This window comes from Lissotriton vulgaris, chromosome 10 (assembly GCF_964263255.1).
Source record: "Lissotriton vulgaris chromosome 10, aLisVul1.2, whole genome shotgun sequence".
Classification (NCBI taxonomy): Eukaryota; Metazoa; Chordata; class Amphibia; order Caudata; family Salamandridae; genus Lissotriton; species Lissotriton vulgaris.
The window spans coordinates 136,561,688-136,584,042 of NC_141698.1; the positions used below are offsets into that span (position 1 = coordinate 136,561,688).

Below are 22,355 nucleotides of genomic sequence, written 5' to 3' on the forward strand. Positions count from 1 at the left end.
TCCGCAGGGTTGGACTGGAAAGGGCAAGCCAAACAAGGAAAGCAAGAGGTAAGAACCACTGTCCTGGTGGTATTAGGGATAGAGAAAGTATCACATTCACCTTTACGCTGTTTCCCGTGCTGTCTAAGTTGGGGGGGGGGGGGGTGGTATGGTGCTTCACTGAGAACTGGCCCATGCTCCCGCCCACCAGTCCCTAAAAGAGAAGAATCCTGGCACTTGCCTGTGCCCACGGCCCTCCTGGGCCGCCGGAAGGGGAGCCACGGCCTCCGCTTCACTTGGTGGAGTGCCAGACTCGTGGGTGCTGCTCCTCGAGCTGCTCGCTGTGGCGTAGTCATCCTCTTCCTCCTGCTGCAGACTTCTGGGAAACGGCAGGTCTCCAGCTCCTACGCACAAGATGCAGGTCTCCTACTCGGCTGCAGGTTGCTTCCCTTCTCTCCCGCTGCTGCTCTTTCTTGTTTGGCGTTCCAGGCATAAAAGGCTGTCCCTCAACTCTGCCCATTGTTCCTGCAGGTTCCTGTCTTGGTGTTTGGATGGCTGGGCTGTCAGATCTACTTGTCTTGGTGTCTCCGTGGCCGCCTTGTTGGAATGGTAGGCTTGCTTCGCGATGGGGGAGAATCCACCACTCCATCCTCACCTCTTAACTCCTACATCCAGTTCCTCACAACCTTTGAACTAGAACCCTCTTCACTACACTAACCCATAAACATCATGACTTTCATACATACACCTTACCGCTTTACTCCTTCTCCCCTCTACCCCTTTTTAACCTACCCTTCCTACACTGCTCTCTGCCACCTGTCATGCTCTGTGTTAACAGCTCACACCTATCTGAAGACCTCTCAGTCCTCAGACTAGCATTCTTTCCTCTTCCCCAACCTCCTTTTACATTTTCTCATCTGTACACCCAGTAATGCCCTGCCCCCCCTAACCCCGATAGGGCCAGTGCTGTGCTTGCCAGTTGTTCCAGTCCTGCTTGATGAGGATAGGCAATTCATATTAATGTCTAAGGTCACATTTTGAACTTGACGTCATATCACTACTTGCATTGCCCTGCCTTGTACCTTTTATCACAAGACTTGCTATTTCCGCATATTACATACCTGCATCGCAATAACTTACCTTCTGCACTGATTTCACCCACCATTTAGCAATGCTGCCACACAGAACAACACATACCCATATCATCCACAAGCCCTGACCGTACCCCGGAACACCCCGCTAGACAATATTCTCGGATTTCTCACTTAACTCTGACATCCTCCAATTTCAGTAAAGGAAAGAGAGAAGACCCCACGTGTTCCAGGGAACAGGGTACTTAGGACAATGAAAGTCAAAGGAATATCCCTGGACCTACTGCTAAACAACTGTACTCACTCTACTGTTATATGGTCACACCTCATTCACTCAGCATATTATATTAGGGTACTTTGGTATATGTTTTTAGGGCTCGCCCCTTTTCTATTTCGCAGAAATAGAAAACAGGGGTGAGCCCTTATGTCGCTGATCTGCTTCTTTCCCCAAAGGCTCTATTCGGGCAGCTGATTGGCTCTCTTCAAGCCGGATTCCCAACAGTTCACGAGAAATAGAATCACGTTCGTGGACGAGCTTGCACGATCCTTCCCCCTGCCAGCAGCATTTGGCACATCAAAGGCTTCCGCTGCCCCGCCCCCCGCCATGACGAGAGCTTGTTTTGTTTACTGCGGTTCACGGAAACATGTACAAGAAGTACTGTCTTTCTTCCCGTGCCTGCCCCTAGTGCGATGCCTTCTTGCACTCTGTGGAGGAAGCAGCTGCAATAATACCATAAGGAGGTATATAAAGTCTATTTTAAAAAAAAATACTTACTAAGGGTGGCCATCCAATATTAGATATCTGTGGGTATTACGCTTGTGTTAGCTTCCCTTCAACATTACTTACTCTTTCTTCTTAAAATAACATTTGGACATGGAAAAGTACAAGCATTACAGCATTTGCAGGGCATATGCACTATGGGTATGCAAACTACGTGCCCCTCCAGGCTGATGGTACTGTACTGCTGGCAAAACAAGAAGGGCCGCAAAACCTACAGAAAAAGGTTTCAATTCTTCCGATCCACACATGTGCAAAGCAGAGTCAAAAGCAGTTGTGTTGATATGCTTTTAAATTCAAACGCAGTAGGTCCATTTCCCTGCTTAGGATACTCAGTAGCATGGGGACTGATTCGTCTTAGTCTAAGGGAAGGCTTTCACATCCTCGCAAGGCTGTTTAATGTGGCACACGACCTACGAAGATGCATTGTAAAAATAACATTTTAAATAAAAATGGAGCATTCAATGCTCAAAGATGCCCGTAATTTTTCAAACATAAATCTCCGCTCTCACGACAGATGCATGGCAGTGAGAACATTTTGGAGTAAAAGCCATATTTTGGAGTTGAAGATGTGAAACTTGCTTCTAATTCCGGCTGAAATGCACTGGCTAGCATTTGCTCTTTAAAGGGAGAGACAATGCTAATTACTATTTGTTTCTGAAAAGAGGAGCTTATCTGTCTGAAGACCAGTTTTGTCTCTTGCCTATTGTGCCTCCGCTGCTACCCAGTTCCCACGGCTGTGGGCCCTCTGGGGTTGTCTGCCCTGAATCCCGAAAAGCGTAGCAGAGGGACATGAGATGAGCAAGACTAGGCCGCCCCAAACAACACACTTTCCCTTCACGGAGCCCCCATTGCTGTGCTGTTTCAGCAGCCCATTGTTTCCCCACCCCTCCAATCCCCCTAACCTGCTGGGATGGTTTTCTTTTCTCCCTTCCTGCCTCTGCTATTACCTTTATTTCGCTTTGCTCTAATACATGTTCTTTTCGGCGCGTGGCCAGTGGGTGGCTTCTATCTACACTACTTGAACTCGGACCCCTACTGAGTCCCCAGTGTGCTTACATTCCTGAAGTTTTCTGTGCGATTGCTAGATTGCTGTACTGCAACTTATATCAATAACGTTCCTGTGCTGCTCTTCGATAATTTCTTGCACTGCTCAGGGATGCACACTTCCCTTTCTTTTTGCGCACCCATGTCTTTTTATCTCCGAATTCAGATTACATAGCAATTGTAATTGTAGTCATTTAATGCTTACTAACCCTCACAAGATTATGCAACAAATAAAACAAAGGGATCTATTTTAAAAACATAACCACGCTCGCTTTGGGTTAAATATTCAAATGTGACGATGTGATATGCAGGGCACGGGGTCACATGCAAGCTATTATAAAAAATGCAAAAGGTATCGCAATTTTTGGACTTGGAGTTATCAATACCGATGTGTTTTACCGAGCCATGTGGTGGGACCTCTTTTGGTCACAAAGGGTATAGCACCCTGCAACATGGCTTGGTAAAATCATTGGTATTGATAATGCCAATAACTCCGACGCTGGAGTGTTCCTGCGTTCACCCCTCATAACACCTCCTCCCTCTGTCTGCCGGAAATGGCAGGACAGTGAGATGCAGGATGAATGAGCTCGCTTTCACAAGAAGTCGGCTCCTGAGAGGCCCTGACAGAAATAACTGCCTTTGGAGACACTGTAAATAACTGCGTTCCTCTGCACTGTCTTTCACAGGCTCACTGTATTTTCAAAGGCAGTACACAGCACAAAGCAAGCTGCAGGAGTAAAAGTAACAGAAACATTTGTTTATTTATGCATAAGGAAATCAAGTCTTAAAATTCTTACATAATTTTCTTAAATATCGATGCTTATGTAATTTTCGTACGTAAAAAATGTACGTAATTTCCATAACATTTACATTCACACCCCCTCATACCTCACACCCTCACTCACCCTCACTCTGCCTCGCTCACCCTCACTCACCATCACACCCTCAGCCCCCCCTCACCCCCAACCCTCACTCACTCACACCCTCACACCCCCTTATCCCCTCACACCTCCTCACCCTCACCCCCACACACCCTCACTCAGCCACGGCCGGTGGTAGGTGTAACTGCAGGGCGGTGACGTAGGGAGGGGGAGGGGCAGGGTGTGGGTTTGTAATGTATGGATTACGAATTTCGTTGCGCGCACTGCATCGCATTTGGTGATGCAGTGCACACAACGAAATTCGTTTTATTAATTTATATGTTTACTTACCTGTTAAAGTCCGTAATCCATACATTACAAACCCCCACCCTCCCCCTCCCTACGTCACCGCCGTGCAATTACACCTACCACCGGTCGTGGCTGCCCTCACACCCCCTCACCCTCACACTCTCACACCCTCACACACCCCCTCACACACCCTCACCCACCCTCACTGTCACTCACCCTCACCCACATACACCCTCACACCCCCCACACACCCTCACACCCCCTCAGCCTCACCCTCACACCCCCACTCCCTCCCCCCTCACACACCCTCACACCCCCACTCCCTCCCCCCCTCACACACCCTCACACCCCCTCACCCTCACCCCCTCACACACCCTCACTCACACACATACACCTACACCCTCACACCCCCTCCCCCTCACACACCCTCCCCCTCACACACCCTCCCCCTCACACACCCTCCCCCTCACTCCCCGTCACTCCCCCTCAAAACCACACTCACACACACACTCACCAGCATAGCATAACAAAACATAGCATAGCATAACAAAACACAGCATAGCATAGCATAACAAAAAAAAGCATAGGATAGCAAAACATAGCATAGGATAACAAAACAAAGCATAGGATAGCAAAACATAGCATAGGATAACAAAACAAAGCATAGGATAGCAAAACAAACCATAGTATAACAAAACAAAACATAGCATAAGAAAACACAACATCGCACAGCATAACAAAACACAACAAAACATGGCATAGCATAACATAGCATAACAAAACAAAGCATAGGATAGCAAAACTAAACATAGCATAGCATTAAAAAAACATAGCATAACATAACAAAACATAGCATAACAAAACACAGCACATAGCATAACATAACAAAACATAGCATAACAAAACACAACACAACACAACACATAGCATAACAAAACATAGCAAAACACAACAAAACATAGCATAGTTTAACAAAACACAACAAACATAGCATAGCAAACCAAAACATATAATAGCATAGCAAAACATAGCATACCAAACACAACAAAACATAGCATAGCATAGCATAACAAAACATAGCATAGCATAACAAAGCATAGCAGAGTAAAACATAGCATAGCATAACAAAACACAGCATAGCATAACAAATTAAAGCATAGGATAGCATAGCATAGCAAAACAAAACATAGCATAGCATACAGCATCACTCCGCACCACCACAGCATAACTCAGGGGCACCACAACATCACTATGCGCTACCACAGCATCACTGAAGGCCACAGCATCACTCGTTCGCCATCACAACACTCGGCGCCACCACAGCATCAACCTGTGCAACCATTCAACAACACCTGGTTCACATATGTTCTCTCAATGTTTCAAGCTTTATTACAAATGTAACAAAAAGATGTTAATATTTCACATCTGTTCTTGGATTTTCATCACAATAAAATACACTGAACATAATCTTCACACAAGTTATTTACAAAACTTTAAGCTAGTGCCATTATAAATTACAATAACTTTCATTTAAGTATTAATTATTGAAAAAAAATTAAGTCATTGTTATTTGTAATATCAATACAAGTAAGTCACGTAAGTACAACACATATTGCATTACAAATGCTATAGGTGTCACATTTGCTAAAGTTAGAACTATTGGCATTGTAAATGACAAAGCTATTAATTTAGCTATTTTCAAAACAAAACATTAATAAAAATTGTCATTTACAATACCAATAGCTCAAACTTTCCTAATGCGAGACCTATTGCATTGTAAATGCTTGTTAGATGTTTCATTTACATTTGATGTAACATTATGAGGATGTTTTAATGTATTTCAATGTACTGCATAAAATGCTTTTATGTTAAATGTTTTCAGGAAAAACTCTTTTTTTCTGAAATTTAATAAAAAAATTATTTGCTAAGTGTAAACACAATATTGTTCGGTTTTAACACCTTAGCTGCGTGTAAACATTTCTCCCCAGTGCTGCGCTGTCCATTAGAACTAGTGCTGAATGGACGTTCAATGGTCGTGCGCAGCACTGGGGAGGTAGCGCTGCTGACGACCATTGGCCGTCAGCAGCACTTAAGGGGTTAAATAAGATTGTAAACGTTATATATTCAATGAGTACCCTAATATAATATGCTGAGTGAATGAGGTGTGACCATATAACAGTAGAGTGAGTACAGTTGTTTAGCAGTAGGTCCAGGGATATTCCTTTGACTTTCATTATCCTCCAATTTCAACCTACGTTAACCTGGAGTACATGTTTTTTCTCTACAAAAGTGTCAAGGGGCCGAGTATTTGGCTAATGTGAGCTGTACACAATTCGTGTAAAATTAGTAGCATTACCAACAGCCGTATTATAAACTGTGCAGAATTTGCTGACGTTTCAGAACTTTTGTTGTCGATTTGCCTAAACCTTCCCTCAGCACAAACCATTTGAAAAATGGAATTAGGATCAGGAAGAAAGTGTCACATTTAAAATCATTGGTGACCATCCATGGACTTAGAGACATTAGGCTGAGTAACAAATATGCTTTCAATGAATTTTATCAGCAAGGTAAGCAGAAGCAAATTAGAAGTGAATGAAAATTTTCAGTGCTTGTGGGAGTGACTGGTGTCTGGTCAAGATTAGGCCCTTTTCTGTGGCTGATGCAAACACTTTGGCCAAGTGATTTTTTTGTGAAATAGAAAATGGACTCCGTGCTAGCCCACGTCTAGCTGATAGCTTACCAGTGCTGGAACTATACATCAGACACCTACTAGACATGTCTTTTAGCACTAAGACCGTGCCCAAAGACTGGAAACAGGCGGTGGTTCTACCTCTCAGGAAGAAACCTAACATCAGCTTCAAAAAGCTAGAGAACCTCCGACCTATCTCCCTTCTGCCCTACCTGGCCAAAGTGGCGGAAAAAACGGTAAACTTGCAACTGATGGATTTCGTGGAAGAGGCTGCCCTACTACACGATACCCAGTTTGGTTTCCGTCCCCGCCACTCAACGGAATCAGCGCTCCTGATGGCTGTGGAGACCCTACGTCAGGGGGTGGATGAGGGTCCTACTATGGCCCTCATCCTACTGGACCTGAGTGCAGCATTCAACACTGTAGCTCATACCACCCTGCTACAGTGTCTGAATAGTAGAGGGATATCTGGAGCTGCACTCTAATGGATCCAGGGCGACTGCTATTCCAGGGATATCGGATTGGGCCAGGGCATACCCCAGGGATCGTCCCAGAGCCCCACCCTATTTAATCTATATGTCTCCCCAGTGGCCCTGATCGCTGAGGGACATGGTCTGCATATAGTGTCCTACGCCGACGACACGCAGCTGGTTATCTCCCTCTCGCGTGCGCCCGGTCTTGCGGTGGACAGATTCAGAGCCTGCATGCAAGACCTTGCAGCCTGGATGTCCACCAACTGCCTTAAACTAAATGGCAGCAAGACCGAGGTGCTCGTAGTGGGGGGGAACCCATCTGTCTGGTCATCGGCATGGTGGCCTCCATGCTTAGGTGAGGTTCCAACACCCTGTCAAGAGGTTAGGAACCTCGGAGTCTGGCTTGATGCCGAACTGTCCCTGTCCTTTGGACCTCAAATAGGCCGTGTGGCGGGTGTCTGCTTCAGCGTCCTAAAAAGTCTACTGAAGGTCCTAGACCTCCTTCCCACGTCAGCCCGTAGAACGCTGGTGCATGCCCTCGTCACATCGCGCCTGGACTACGGCAACTTGCTGTATCTGGGAGCAACCAGCAAGGCAATAAATCTCCTCCAGGTGTTGCAGAATGCGGCAGCCTGCCTCATTCTAAAATTTCCCAAAAGATCGGCCTCCAAAGCTGCCCTTCATATCCTTCATTGGCTGTCAGTGAGGAGTAGGGTCGAATTTAAGGCCCTCTGTACCTGCCATTGCATCCTTACTGGGAAGGCGCCAGCACCGCTCCAGAACCTGGTCACCAGGTACGTACCCACGCGCGCCCTTCGCTCCTCCCATGGAGGCCTATTAAAGGTTCCTAGGATAAGGAGGGCTCGCATGGGTGGAAGATCTTTCCGCTACCTGGTGGCGAAGAGCTGGAACGCCCTACCTCTAGACCTCCGCCTGGAGTCATCTGAATCCACCTTTCGGAAGAAGCTAAAAACACACCTATATACACGTAAACCGAGCAGACTCTTCGATCCAGTCGACGTGAGTTCTTCTGTTTTAGCGCGGGGACACGCCATCTGAGCGTAACCAGGCGCTTTATAAAACTCCCTTATTATTATTATTATTAGTATTATTTCCTGATTTATTGTTTGGTGCTTGTAAATGTGAGAGCATGGGGAAATGAGAATGTTTGCAGCCTTTCAGATATCTGGTCAAGGAGTTTATTAGAGCTATCAGCACTGTACATACACATGTGTATAGTGGCGTAAGCTTCTAAAACCAGATATGTGCTTCTAGCTTTAGACAAACACGCGGTCACAACAAAAATGAACACATTTTTGCACCCTATTAAGGAGAGACAGACATGCACTTGATTACCTGGTCAATAATTCACTAGCCAGCTGCACATCTGATCTTTCTTTGCAATCCGCTTCTTGTCCTGGGTGTGAGGGACGGCGTCACAACAGTCCGGTCCTTGGGGCACTACTCGTGGGGCAACATGAAGGTACAGAATTTTTTTTCTTTTTTTTAATGTAGGCTTAGAATACCCTGTGTCTCGAAGTAGGTTCAAGAAGGTGAATTTAGAACATAGAAGAGCTGCTATTTGGTCACCTGAGACCCCGACAGGCCCAGTGAAGGTAACAGGAAGTTGTGGTGGGAAGCTGAGGGGAGGTGGCAGTGAAGAATGCCAATGAAGACGGGCAGAGACTGGGTCAGCTGCGTCTTCTCCCTGGCCTGTTGGATCTGACGTGTCTTCTCCCTGGCCTGTTGCATCTGACGTGTCTTCTCCCTGGCCTGTTGGATCTGACGTGTCTTCTCCCTGGCCTGTTGCATCTGACGTGTCTTCTCCCTGGCCTGTTGGATCTGACGTGTCTTCTCCCTGGCCTTTTGGATCTGACGTGTCTTCTCCCTGGCCTGTTGGATCTGACGTGTCTTCTCCCTGGCCTGTTGGATCTGATGCGTCTTCTCCCTGGCCTGTTGGATTTGACGTGTCTTCCCTTCTCTCCCGCTCTTTCATGCACTCTGCATGTGGACTTGTGTGAGGAGCGACGTCCCCAGTGCACCCTCCTCCACCCATGTTCATTGTGTATAGAGGAGTCGGCTACTAAGTTGGTGCCTGAATGCTACTCTATTTGAGAGTAGCACTTAAGGTTAGTAGTCACTGCTGATGTATTCAGTGGCAGTCATTTATTTGCTAATTGGTAGTTCTGATGTTAGTTGCTATCTCTGTATAAAATCAACCACAGAAGAACACATTTTATGATGGGTGCCAATTCTTTCGTGACACCCAGATGAACCCTATCCGAAAGGTGGGTAATTTTAGTAATTTAGGTACAAGTCCTGCAGTTGTATTTGAGTGCTAGCCACGGAATCATCATTAAATAATATACCTAGTTGTTCCAAACTACTTTTAAACGCTTATTTTCCAAGTACTATTCTGGCCATCGAGCAGGTACGCCCGACGATTGTAAAACTAGTATTTCTTTTGTTTATTTAGTGAGGTATTGCATTTAAAAGTTGGAATGACGCACACCTCCTGGTTATTATTAATGCCGCACCCCATTTAGATTAACACAATATTTTATTTTCCTAATCCTTGACTTCCCCTTAAATTCTTTTCAGTCGAGCCAGGGCGCTCTTCTGACATACAGTGCAAAACAAGGGTCACAATGTTCTTTTTATTACACCCAGCGGCTGTGGTCTCACCCACCCACGCACGCTCCTCCGTTTTAGTGTACCTTATATACAGAGAGAAGGAAGCATTAGCAGGTTATTCTATTAGCAGATGCTGCATAGCCGCTTTAATTTTCTGCAGACTTTTCATGTACTTCTTCATGCACTTCAAGCTTCATTTTTGAAACGTTACCACATAGTTACAGGCCCCCCGCCAACAATTTCCAAAATAAGAAATCATTTAAGTTTTCCTACATAAATATGGGTTTCAAAGCTATAGTTTTCTTCTAAGTTGGACTCTTCATTGAACTAGAAGTACAATGCAAATCAAATGACACCTTATGCACTTATTGCCGTGGAAATCGATATAAAGGAGAATTGTGGCTTTTCGGCATTGGTTGGGCAAACTCTTTTACAACGTTTTGTAAATGTGGGCTGCGAGAAACATTGTTATATTCTCTGATATATTTTAGCAACGTGGTTTCTTTAATTGTTCTATGCAATCCTTTTTAATTTGCCATATATCTTATCAAGGGGCCATAGGTTGGTTACAAATGGTTTAAGGGGTCATTTGAGGAAAGAAAGATGATTGGATTTGGATGCTCTTCGTCAATTGAGGGTGTCTACAAGTTCAACACGGGAAACTGACATTTGTTGGCAGGGTGCTCCCAAGTCTATCTTCAGATGCATTAAACTGAATGTAATTGCAACTTAAACATAAATACCGTACCATCTGCTAGCACGGCTTAATGTGAAGCATGAACACTCGAATGCAAACTTAATGTCCTCTGTCAGAACAATCTGAGTGTGATATTCTCTGATATGTGTGGAATGCCGGTGTCCTCTCTAGTCTAATGATTGTTTCTTAAATCAGTTCGACCTCTCTTTTTGAGATTACCAGACTGGTGAAAGCTTTCTCAGTTGAATCTTATTCTTTGAAGAATTACGACTAACTTACATGTTCAGACTTTACCTGTCGGCATTGTTGTCTTGAAACTCGAGATCCCCGGCAGTTTTTTTGAGAGAACCTCTGGTCATGCACTTGATTTTCATGTGGATTGATTGTAGATACATAGGGCAGCTCTGCCTTAAATCGACGTCCATATGGTGGAAAGATGGCATTTGGAACTGGGTGACCAATCTCTTGAAGTAAAAGGTGTTGTATATATTTGGAATAAAGCTTTCAATACGCATTGTAGGTTTAGTGGCTGCAGTAGGATTTTTGTTATTGATTTAAAGTTTCCATAAGGAAAATGTTTTCTGTTTAAATGTATTGCTGTACTAAAATGAATGCTTTGAGTCATATAAAAGTAGACTGATGTAGTTTCTGGAAAACCGTCTCACAGCAACACCCTCATCCTATCAGTTACTTACACATTTTGTTTTGAAGGATAATTTAGTGCAGTTTATCTTCACCAATTCCAATATTTTTATTTGTTTCTAGCTGAATCCATTTCCACTTTGCCATCTCAAAAAAGTGGCACCGCAAGCCCTGATCTGTTTGAGTCAAGTAAACAGACTTCAGCTCGGAAAACCCCTGAGTCCTTCCTGGGCCCCAATGCTGCGTTAGTTAACCTGGACTCCCTGGTAACGAAGCCGCCTCAGCCCGCCCCTCCATTGAATCCATTCTTGGTGCCAGGTACGCCTCATCGACCTACTGTTTTCTGAATTCTTCACTCTGTACGTGCTTTTCACAAGCTTTATGGTCACCTTATGGCTGTGGTAGCACCTGATAGAATATTTGCACAGTATAAATGGGCATCACCTGGAAATGGCTGTGTAAAACTAGTTCGACAGTTAATTTTCCTGTGGATATTGATCATTGTATCTTCTATTTTTGAACCGTTGACCACTTCTCTTTCTTTACCACATAATATACATAGCAAAGATATAATTTTTATTTTTTCAATCAATGTTTGCTACTACCAGTAGTGCAATCTGAAAAATATTGATATGTCATCATGATCTCCCTTTTCCAGCTGCTTTGGATACTTGCTATGTTGTAAGTTTGGACAAGAACCACAATTTCTGAAAGAATCTAGGGGTTTAAGCTTGAGTTTGGAGCTTCTGCCCATGTTTTCACCTACAGCCGTGGTCTGCTACCTGTGGTGCATCCCCACTGTAATGCTTGATTTATCGTCAGAATGAGCAAGACCGGAGTCTCCATGACAAAGATTGCATTTCTGTTTTATGGTATGAGACCTCTTTTAAAAAATACTTTTTTTTTCTGATACTGGATTTCATTTTGGTAAGCACACTCCTCCTGTTTTTATCAGCTAAACATGCTTTTCTGTTTTTGTTTCCACAACACAAATTCCTCTGACATAAGTCTACACATGGCTGTTTTCAGCTTTGCAACTGAGGAAGCTTACAAATCTCAGTGTGACATACCCGGTGCATTTATTTTTAGCATGGGTGGAATATAACCATTTTTTTCCGAGGTCAGATATTGCCTCGCTTATATACAACGAAATGCTAAATGACAAGTACCACAGGCAACCGCTAATGCTTGCCTCAGTCAGATGAATTTGTACGCTTTGTTGCCCAGGATTTCTTTAAAGGGCAGTCCGTTTGGTACCAACCTGAAACGTCAAAGACACTAAAAGAAATAAATGTGCTAAAATCTATTGCAGTGAATCGACACAGTGTTCAAAGATAGTTCTACTCTACAAGACAAGGATCATGTCAGAGGGCAAGTATTGGGCACCTCCACAGGTGATCGGAATATAACAGAAGTTAGCACTGCAAGACTTGTGGCAAGATCGCCTTACCACATCACAATTTCCAACATTAATACCTCAAGGAGGTGGCTCGAGTAAGAGATCTTTCCTCTACAATTCCGGGTAGAGACGCTGATAATAAGGACTTAAAAAACTTAGTAAGCTCAGAAGATTCACTTGTTCAATGAAAAAATATTGCATATTTGGTGAGGCATCCACGCCTCAAATGCCAAAATCCCAAAGAAATTGCAAGTGGCAACTATTTACTATTTTATAACCACAGATTATCCTAAATCATGTTTCAGACTTCAATATAAGGAAGTGAAGCAAAGGTGGAACAAGCCTGTGATGAAGAGAAGCCTTAACAAGTTCTTGATGTATCTGCTTTGTAAAGATTCACAACACCAGAGAAGAGCAAACCAAACAATCCTATTGATGATAGTCAAGGCCAGACCGTTCTCAGCAAACCGATCTAACTCAGCCTGGGTCTAAAACTCTTAACTCAAAAAGAAAGTGATTCCAAGGTAAAGTGAGCATTGTAAGCAGCAAAGCTGAGTTTAAACATGTGTTTCCATTCGTCAGTAGGCCTTCCAAAGCCATAAATGGAAAACAAGCACAAGGTACTATCGCATAAGCCTCGAATCCCTTTTATGATATCTGTCGCTCCTGCAAAATAATTGAAAATTAGTCAGCAAAGCTCCTCTTAAAATTGAGATATCTTATCTCAAATTCCTGCACAGATAGATCTAGAGCAGTCCCCCAGCACCGCACATTCATTCATGAAATAAAGGACATCCGATCTCTGGAGAACCACTTCCTCAACTTTGTCACTCGCTTTTACAATCCAGAAGTCATAACTCAAACCTCAGCTTAGTTTCGGACTCCGCCAGATGAAACTGTGGGTCCTGATAAATGTGCAGGAGATTAAAGGTTTTTTTTGTTTTTTGTTTTACTTTTATTTTTGATATTTTCGAGTACAGTTCAAAAAGACAGCACAAGTAGCACGAAAATGGCATTTTCACAAGCAAGCAATCTTGGCCTTCATACCGTGAGTTGTGGTGCGTTTCCCCACACATGAGTGAAAGTCATAGAGAGGCATCATGCAAATTCACATATGTACATGATACACAAAATAAGAACACAGCGATGACATGTGCAGTATACAGCGATTACATTTCGTACGAAGCCCGGTACATACTACAACTATTGGTATCTGCACCCGAACTTCCCACCTGAAAACATTTATTTAGTTTGGCATTGTCAGGAACGATTGGACGCTTCCCCAGCCTCTCCCGCCTCAACATTTGATTGACCCTCATCTTCCGCATCAGTTGTTCCCTGTTGCAGCACATAGGCCTGTAAGGGCCCCCATATATGTCTGGGCCTAGATGCCATGGGCTGCGTCTCGGCATATAATCTACTCTGATCTTGACAGTATATCATATCCTGTAACCATTCTTTAAACTTCGGGGCTCTCCCCCTCCTCCATCGACATGCAAGTCTCCGTTTAGCCAGCAATAGAGAAATATCTATGAACTTTCTGCTACACTTAGGTATGTGTAACGTGTGCCCAAGAATGAGAGTCACGGGATCCATATCAAAATTTAGACCCAGCATATGCTCCAACGCATCATGGATCTGCTCCCAATATATCCATATCTGTGGGCAAGTCCAGGCCAGATGGAAGAAGCCAGCCCCTGGTTGCCTTCACCTTTGACAACAGTCAGTATCCGCTAATTTAAATCTATATTTTCTGGCAGGCGTGTAATAAATTCTATGCAGGAATTTATAATGGATAATTTTAAATCGACAGCTCGAGGTGATACGCCCCGTCACATCACAACAGTATTCCCACTGCCCATCAGTGATCTCTCTCCCTAAGTTAGCGTTCCAGTGCCTCCTGGCTGTCCCCACCACCTCTGGGGTGTGTGCTTGAATGCTACTGTATATGCCTGATACCAAGTGTGTACCCTCAGTGCCGCTCAGCTGAACATTCAGGGGAGGGACAGCATCCGGTTCTTGCGGGTATTCGGAGAGGAGACTTTTCATTCCCTCCCGTAGTCGTATGTAATAAAAAAATCTCAAGGGGATTAGGGATAGTGTCACCAAAAAATTGCTCCTTAGTAAGTAATCCTTCATTAAGAAACAGATCCCCCCCACAGTGTCATGTGGAGTCGCTTGCACATATTTTGAAAACCAGTTTCATGTATCACAGTCAGTTTTGGGGGATAGGTCAGGGGGCATACGCGGTGCATAGAGCAAAGGAACCCACAGCCTACGCAGTATCCTCTGCCATGCATCGATAGTGCAAGACACCGTAGTTGGTGGTGTCTCCAGGGCATTAGATAGACCAGGACGATGCCACTCAGGGGCAGAGGTTGTGCGATCCAGTCCTCCACCGCTATCTGAATGTATCGTGTGGGTTTGCTCCAGTGGTATAGATAGTGCGCCTGAGCACTGAGATAGTATGCCTCAAAATCTGGAATGTCAAAGTCCCCTTTGCTATATGGCTGTGCCATAACACTCCACTGAAGCCTCGGCTGCCTTCCTCCCCATACTAGCCTAGTCAGTTCTGACTTCAAGGTTTAAAAAAAAAAAAAAGCTCCCGGATGGTAAGGTATATTAACCCCTTCGAAGCTAATGACGAGCTGGGCTCGTCATGGCGCTTACCTGCCGTGCGCGGATGACAAGGCCAGATCGTCATGATGTATGGAGTTTATGATTTTTTAGCGCAGGACGGGAAAACGCCTAGCAGCCATGTGGTTAAGGAAAAAATATAGAAAACGTGGTAATATGACCATTTTGATAAGCGAGGCTCTTCCCGCCATCGACCATGGCATTTCAATCCAGCGCGTGATAGTACCCCTCAGTTTCATCATGGCCGTACCATAATTCATACGCATTGTTTCCTTCCTCTCGAGACCTGAGCCCCTCTGTATTTTAGGTCGGAGTGCCACCGCTCAACTGGATAATCCAAGGAGAATTCGGATACCGCAGGCGTCAGTGGGGAAAACTGAGACTTGCTCCACTTGATAGTTACACCAGATAGTCTACCAAAAACCGACAATTCACGTAGCAGGACGTTAAGTCTGTTCTGAGGGTCCGTGATGTACAACGTCACGTCGTCCGCATAGAGCGACACAGATATCTGTCGTTGGAGGAAACAGAACGCGCTGTCTTGATGTAACTGCCGTAGCCCGCATGCCAGTGGTTCTATTGCAATGGCAAACAAGCATTTACAATGCAATGGTTTCGCCTTTGTTAAAGTTTGTGCTTTTGGTATTGCTTTTGACAAATGGTCTTTTCTAACTTCTTTGAATTATGTGTAAAACGTTGATGTGTTTTACTTTACACAGAAATATGGAGTGCCTCTCTGGAAAACACCCTCTCTGCACACGCCCTCTTTACACATGCCTTCTCTTCACTTGCCCTCTCTACACACGGCCCTGTGCAGAGAGATCATATGGAGAGAGGCATGTGCAGAGAGGCCGTGTGTTGAGAGGCTGTGTGCAGTGATAGCGCATGTTGAGAAGGCATATGCAAAGAAGAGTGGGGAGGATACAGAGGTAGAGTAGGAATGCGAAAATGCAAGGAGGAGTGGGAGGTCAGAAAATAGTGGGAGAGCAAGAGAGAGGACAGAAGGGAAAGGGAGGGCATGTAGGAGGGCAGGAGTAAGAAGGAAGAAGGAAGAGAGGTCAAAAGGAAGAGAGGGCAGGAGAGAGAGGGAAGGCAAGAAGGAAAATAGGCAGAAGGGAGAGGGAGGGCAAGAAGGAGTGGGAGGACAGGAGGGAAGGTAGGAGTGTGTGAGAGAGGGCAGAAAGGAGAGGGCGGCAGGTAGGAGAGGGAGGGCGGGAAGGAGAAGGAGGGCTAGAGGAGGAGAGGACTTATAAATAAATGGCATTGTTATTTACATTGCCAACAGCTCTCACAGCCCACACAGCTCTCTCAGCCCACACAGCTCTCAGCCCAACACAGCCCACACAGCTCTCAGCCCAACACAGCCCACACAGCTCTCAGCCCAACACAGCTCTCAGCTCTCTCAGCCCACACAGCTCTCAGCTCTCTCAGCCCACACAGCCCACACAGCCCTCAGCCCAACACAGCTCTCAGCTCTCTCAGCCCACACAGCTCTCAGCTCTCTCAGCCCACACAGCTCTCAGCTCTCTCAGCCCACACAGCCCTCACAGCTCTCACAGCCCTCACCACACAGCCCACACAGCTCTCACAGCCCACACAGCTCTCACAGCCCACACAGCTCTCACAGCCCACACAGCTCTCACAGCCCACACAGCTCTCACAGCCCACACAGCTCTCACAGCCCACACAGCTCTCACAGCCCACACAGCTCTCACAGCCATCCGCCCACACAGCTGTCACAGCACAGCAGTTGCTCTCAGTGCAAGTGTGCACTGAAGCAGGTACTGTAGTAGAATTGGCCTATACCATGTACTGCACTGTGACATTTACACAGCACTTCATCCCCGGGCTGTGGAGCGCTCTGGTTTGCACGGAGATCCTAGGTGCAAAGGTTTAAGATGGCGTGGGTTCGAGCGTGACCAGTGCCTGTGATGCTGGGTGACGCGTGTGAGGTCTGGAGATGGGGACTCTGCGCAAGCGCAGATCGGCCCTCTTACGTGGCTGGTTATAATATACTACTTTGCACAAGCGCAGACATGCCCTGCCTCTTACATGGCTGCGCAGCCAAGTTTTAATGTGCTCCATTTTTTTTTGCTGTTTGCAAAGTCCTCTTATTCCTGCTGGCACAGAGTGGTGCATCTTCGGCGTTTCACCCTGTGCGAGATTTGTTGAAGGAAGGAACAGATAGGAGAGGGGCTGCTCCATGACACTGTGGTTTCCTTGACAGTGGTTGCTCACTTTTTTTTGCTGGGGGAACGAACAGACAGGCTGACATTGCAGCACGCACACAGAAAGACGGACCTTAGACACTGCAGGCACACAGACAGACAGAGACTGCAGGCACACAGATAGACGGACACTGGAGGCACACAGACAGACAGACGGACCCCGGACACTGCAGACACACAGACAGGCTGACATTGCACGCACACAGACAGACGGACACTGCAGGCACACACACAGACAGACGGACCACGGACACTGCAGGCAGGCAGGCAGCCGATCACCGCAGGCACACAGATAGACGGACATTGCAATCAGACAGATGGACACTGCAGGCGCACAGACAGCGGGACACTACAGGCACACAGACAGATGGACACTACAGGCACACAGACAGACGGACACTACAGGCACACAGACAGACGGACACTACAGGCACACAGACAGACGGACACTACAGGCACACAGACAGACGGACACTACAGGCACACAGACAGACGGACACTACAGGCACACAGACAGATGGACACTACAGGCACACAGACAGACGGACACTACAGGCACACAGACAGATGGACACTACAGGCACACAGACAGATGGACACTACAGGCACACAGACAGACGGACACTACAGGCACACAGACAGGCACCGTATCCTGGCCGGTTGACATTGTAAACCTAGACACAAGGGTTGTTTCTTATTCCTGCTGGCACGGAGTGTCGCATCTTCGGCGTTTCACCCGGTGCGAGATTTGTTGAAGGAAGGAACAGATAGGAGAGGGGCTGCTCCATGACACTGTAGTTGCCTTGACAGTAGGTGCTCACTTTTTTTTGCTGGGGGAACGAACAGACAGGCTGACATTGCAGCACACACACAGAAAGACGGACATTAGACACTGCAGGCACACAGACAGACAGAGACTGCAGGCACACAGACAGACGGACCTCGGACACTGCACGCACACAGACAGACGGACACTGCAGGCACACACACAGACAGACAGACGGACCACAGACACTGCAGGCAGGCAGACAGCCGATCACCGCAGGCACACAGACAGACGGACATTGCAATCTCACGATATGATTTGCATTGAATGCCCTTAGAAATCCAAGTTACTCTATACTGCTAATGCGCACCTGCAAAGCATTTCTATTCCAAATGACAAGGCTGCCAAAAATAGTAGATATAAAAAAAGCTAACTAAGAGTTTGCGCCCAATATTGCATAAAAAGGCAAGGCTAATCTACTTTAACCTGACATAATCGACGTGATGATGACTTTTACCAGTAATACTGAAGTAACACTCAATGAAATGAATGAAGTTACAACAACTCACTATGGAAATAGGCGAGTTTAAAAAAAAAAAAAAGTAGATGCATGCCTCATGAGCTGCACTCGTCGACGAAAAAGTCTACTTAAATTAAAACGACTGCTCTTTCTGCTGCAACACTTCCAAGGTGCTCCAAGATGTATGTATGTCAAGCTTTGCATGCAGCCTGTACAAAAGTCCCTGCAGGTTTCAGATACAAAAGGCAGTGAGCGGGCTAGGGTGCTAGTATTATCTCTACCTAGTGGTGAGTGCAGAGTGGTGAGTGCAGAGTGGTGAGTGCAGAGGGGTGAGTGCAGAGGGGTGAGTGGTGCAGAGTGGTGAGTGGTGCAGAGTGGTGAGTGGTGCAGAGTGGTGAGGGGTGCAGAGTGGTGAGTGGTGCAGAGTGGTGAGTGGTGCAGAGTGGTGAGTGCAGAGTGGTGAGTGGTGAGGGTGAGTGCAGAGTGGTGAGGGTGAGTGCAGAGTGGTGAGGGTGAGTGCAGAGTGGTGAGTGGTGAGTGCAGAGTGGTGAGTGCAGAGTAGTGAGTGGTGAGTGCAGAGTGGTGAGTGCAGAGTGGTGAGTGCAGAGTGGTGAGTGCAGAGTGGTGAGTGCAGAGTGGTGAGTGCAGAGTGGTGAGTGCAGAGTGGTGAGTGCAGAGTGGTGAGTGCAGAGTGGTGAGTGCAGAGTGGTGGTGAGTGCAGAGTGGTGGTGAGTGCAGAGTGGTGAGTGCAGAGTGGTGAGTGCAGAGTGGTGGTGAGTGCAGAGTGGTGAGTGCAGAGTGGTGGTGAGGGCAGAGTGGTGGTGAGGGCAGAGTGGTGGTGAGGGCAGAGTGGTGAGGGCAAAGTGGTGAGTGCAGAGTGGTGGTGAGGGCAGAGTGGTGAGGGCAAAGTGGTGAGGGCAAAGTGGTGAGTGCAGAGTGGTGAGTGCAGAGTGGTGAGTGCAGAGTGGTGAGTGCAGAGTGGTGAGTGCAGAGTGGTGAGTGCAGAGTGGTGAGTGCAGAGTGGTGAGTGCAGAGTGGTGAGTGCAGAGTGGTGAGTGCAGAGTGGTGAGTGCAGAGTGGTGAGTGCAGAGTGGTGAGTGCAGAGTGGTGGTGAGGGCAGAGTGGTGGTGAGGGCAGAGTGGTGAGGGCAAAGTGGTGAGTGCAGAGTGGTGGTGAGGGCAGAGTGGTGAGGGCAAAGTGGTGAGGGCAGAGTGGTGGTGAGTGCAGAGTGGTGAGGGCTGAGTGCAGAGTGGTGAGTGCAGAGTGGTGAGGGCAGAGTGGTGAGGGCAGAGTGGTGAGGGCAGAGTGGTGAGGGCAGAGTGGTGAGGGCAGAGTGGTGAGGGCAGAGTGGTGAGGGCAGAGTGGTGAGGGCAGAGTGGTGAGGGCAGAGTGGTGAGGGCAGAGTGGTGAGGGCAGAGTGGTGAGTGCAGAGTGGTGAGTGCAGAGTGGTGAGTGCAGAGTGGTGAGGGCAGAGTGGTGGTGAGGGCAGAGTGGTGAGGGCAGAGTGGTGAGGGCAGAGTGGTGAGGGCAGAGTGGTGAGGGCAGAGTGGTGAGGGCAGAGTGGTGAGTGCAGAGTGGTGAGTGCAGAGTGGTGGTGAGTGCAGAGTGGTGGTGAGTGCAGAGTGGTGGTGAGTGCAGAGTGGTGAGGGCAGAGTGGTGAGGGCAGAGTGGTGAGGGCAGAGTGGTGGTGAGTGCAGAGTGGTGGTGAGTGCAGAGTGGTGGTGAGTGCAGAGTGGTGGTGAGTGCAGGGTGGTGAGTGCAGGGTGGTGGTGAGTGCAGGGTGGTGGTGAGTGCAGGGTGGTGGTGAGTGCAAAGTGGTGAGGGCAGAGTGGTGAGGGCAGAGTGGTGAGGGCAGAGTGGTGAGGGCAGAGTGGTGAGGGCAGAGTGGTGAGGGCAGAGTGGTGAGGGCAGAGTGGTGAGGGCAGAGTGGTGAGGGCAGAGTGGTGAGTGGTGAGTGCAGAGTGGTGAGTGCAGAGTGGTGAGTGGTGAGTGCAGAGTGGTGAGTGCAGAGTGGTGAGTGCAGAGTGGTGAGTGCAGAGTGGTGAGTGCAGAGTGGTGAGTGCAGAGTGGTGAGTGCAGAGTGGTGAGTGCAGAGTGGTGAGGGCAGAGTGGTGAGGGCAGAGTGGTGAGGGCAGAGTGGTGAGGGCAGAGTGGTGAGGGCAGAGTGGTGAGGGCAGAGTGGTGAGGGCAGAGTGGTGAGGGCAGAGTGGTGGTGAGTGCAGAGTGGTGGTGAGTGCAGAGTGGTGGTGAGTGCAGAGTGGTGGTGAGTGCAGAGTGGTGGTGAGTGCAGAGTGGTGGTGAGTGCAGAGTGGTGGTGAGTGCAGAGTGGTGGTGAGTGCAGAGTGGTGAGTGCAGAGTGGTGAGTGCAGAGTGGTGAGTGCAGAGTGGTGAGTGCAGAGTGGTGAGTGCAGAGTGGTGAGTGCAGAGTGGTGAGTGCAGAGTGGTGAGTGCAGAGTGGTGAGTGCAGAGTGGTGAGGGCAGAGTGGTGAGTGCAGAGTGGTGAGGGCAGAGTGGTGAGGGCAGAGTGGTGGTGAGTGCAGAGTGGTGGTGAGTGCAGAGTGGTGGTGAGTGCAGAGTGGTGGTGAGTGCAGAGTGGTGGTGAGTGCAGAGTGGTGGTGAGTGCAGAGTGGTGGTGAGTGCAGAGTGGTGGTGAGTGCAGAGTGGTGGTGAGTGCAGAGTGGTGGTGAGTGCAGAGTGGTGGTGAGTGCAGAGTGGTGGTGAGTGCAGAGTGGTGGTGAGTGCAGAGTGGTGGTGAGTGCAGAGTGGTGGTGAGTGCAGAGTGGTGGTGAGTGCAGAGTGGTGGTGAGGGCAGAGTGGTGGTGAGGGCAGAGTGGTGGTGAGGGCAGAGTGGTGAGGGCAGAGTGGTGAGTGCAGAGTGGTGGTGAGTGCAGAGTGGTGGTGAGTGCAGAGTGGTGGTGAGTGCAGAGTTTTATTTTTGATTTAAAGAAAAAAAATGTCATGAGCAATGCCAATAGCTCTACCTTTAATGATGCCGAGACCATTGCATTGCAAATGCTTGTTTTTTTTTTATAACTAACGGCTTGCTGCAAAACAGTAGGTAACCAACGTTTGCGCAACCTGTATATCAAGATCCTCACGCGATATATTCTCACTCGGCTGTTCAAAACTGCCCATGCTTGCTTTTAGACGCATCGCTTTCTTGCTTGCTAAATTAACGTATTTAGGCCCAAAGAAAGCATTGACTGGTTTAACCCCTTTGAAATGGCCGGCGTTCCAAAACATAAACCACTGGAGCACTTGTAGTGACGTGCGACAGTTTGCTACTATTCTGCCGTTCTCTGCCATGGCTCTGGGTTGGCGGAGGTCAGTAGCAGTGACATTGGTTGGATCGGTTGTTCAGATTCATTAGCATAACATAATCGAACATATGTACTTTAAAAAGCACGTTCACCTCGATGCTGAATAACAGCTGTTTCTTGTTACCCCCAACTCGTACTCATTTTATCGACCCCAGATGAATGAGAGGCTGGGTGGGCCCGCCGGGATTTGAACCTGTGACCATGAGGTCTAACACAGGCCCCGGCGATGGGTGCAGAAATCCACTGAGCCACCAGACGAGGCCTCTACAAATGGGACGCTTGGAAA

At 47.4% G+C, this 22,355-nt stretch overlaps 1 protein-coding gene across 4 annotated transcripts in view; it reads left to right on the forward strand.

Annotated features, from left to right (window-relative positions):
* The window catches only part of EPN2 (epsin 2), a 475,186-nt gene that overhangs the window by 396,053 nt on the left and 56,778 nt on the right, over window positions 1–22,355 (forward strand). For 2 of the 4 annotated variants that reach the window (XM_086940718.1, XM_086940719.1), the window contains exon 8: window positions 11,323–11,517. The exons of the other annotated variants lie outside the window; for them this stretch is intronic. In XM_086940718.1, coding sequence (XP_086796844.1) covers window positions 11,323–11,517 — 195 coding nt within the window. The remainder of the gene's footprint in view (window positions 1–11,322; window positions 11,518–22,355) is intronic. 4 annotated transcript variants of the gene reach the window in all.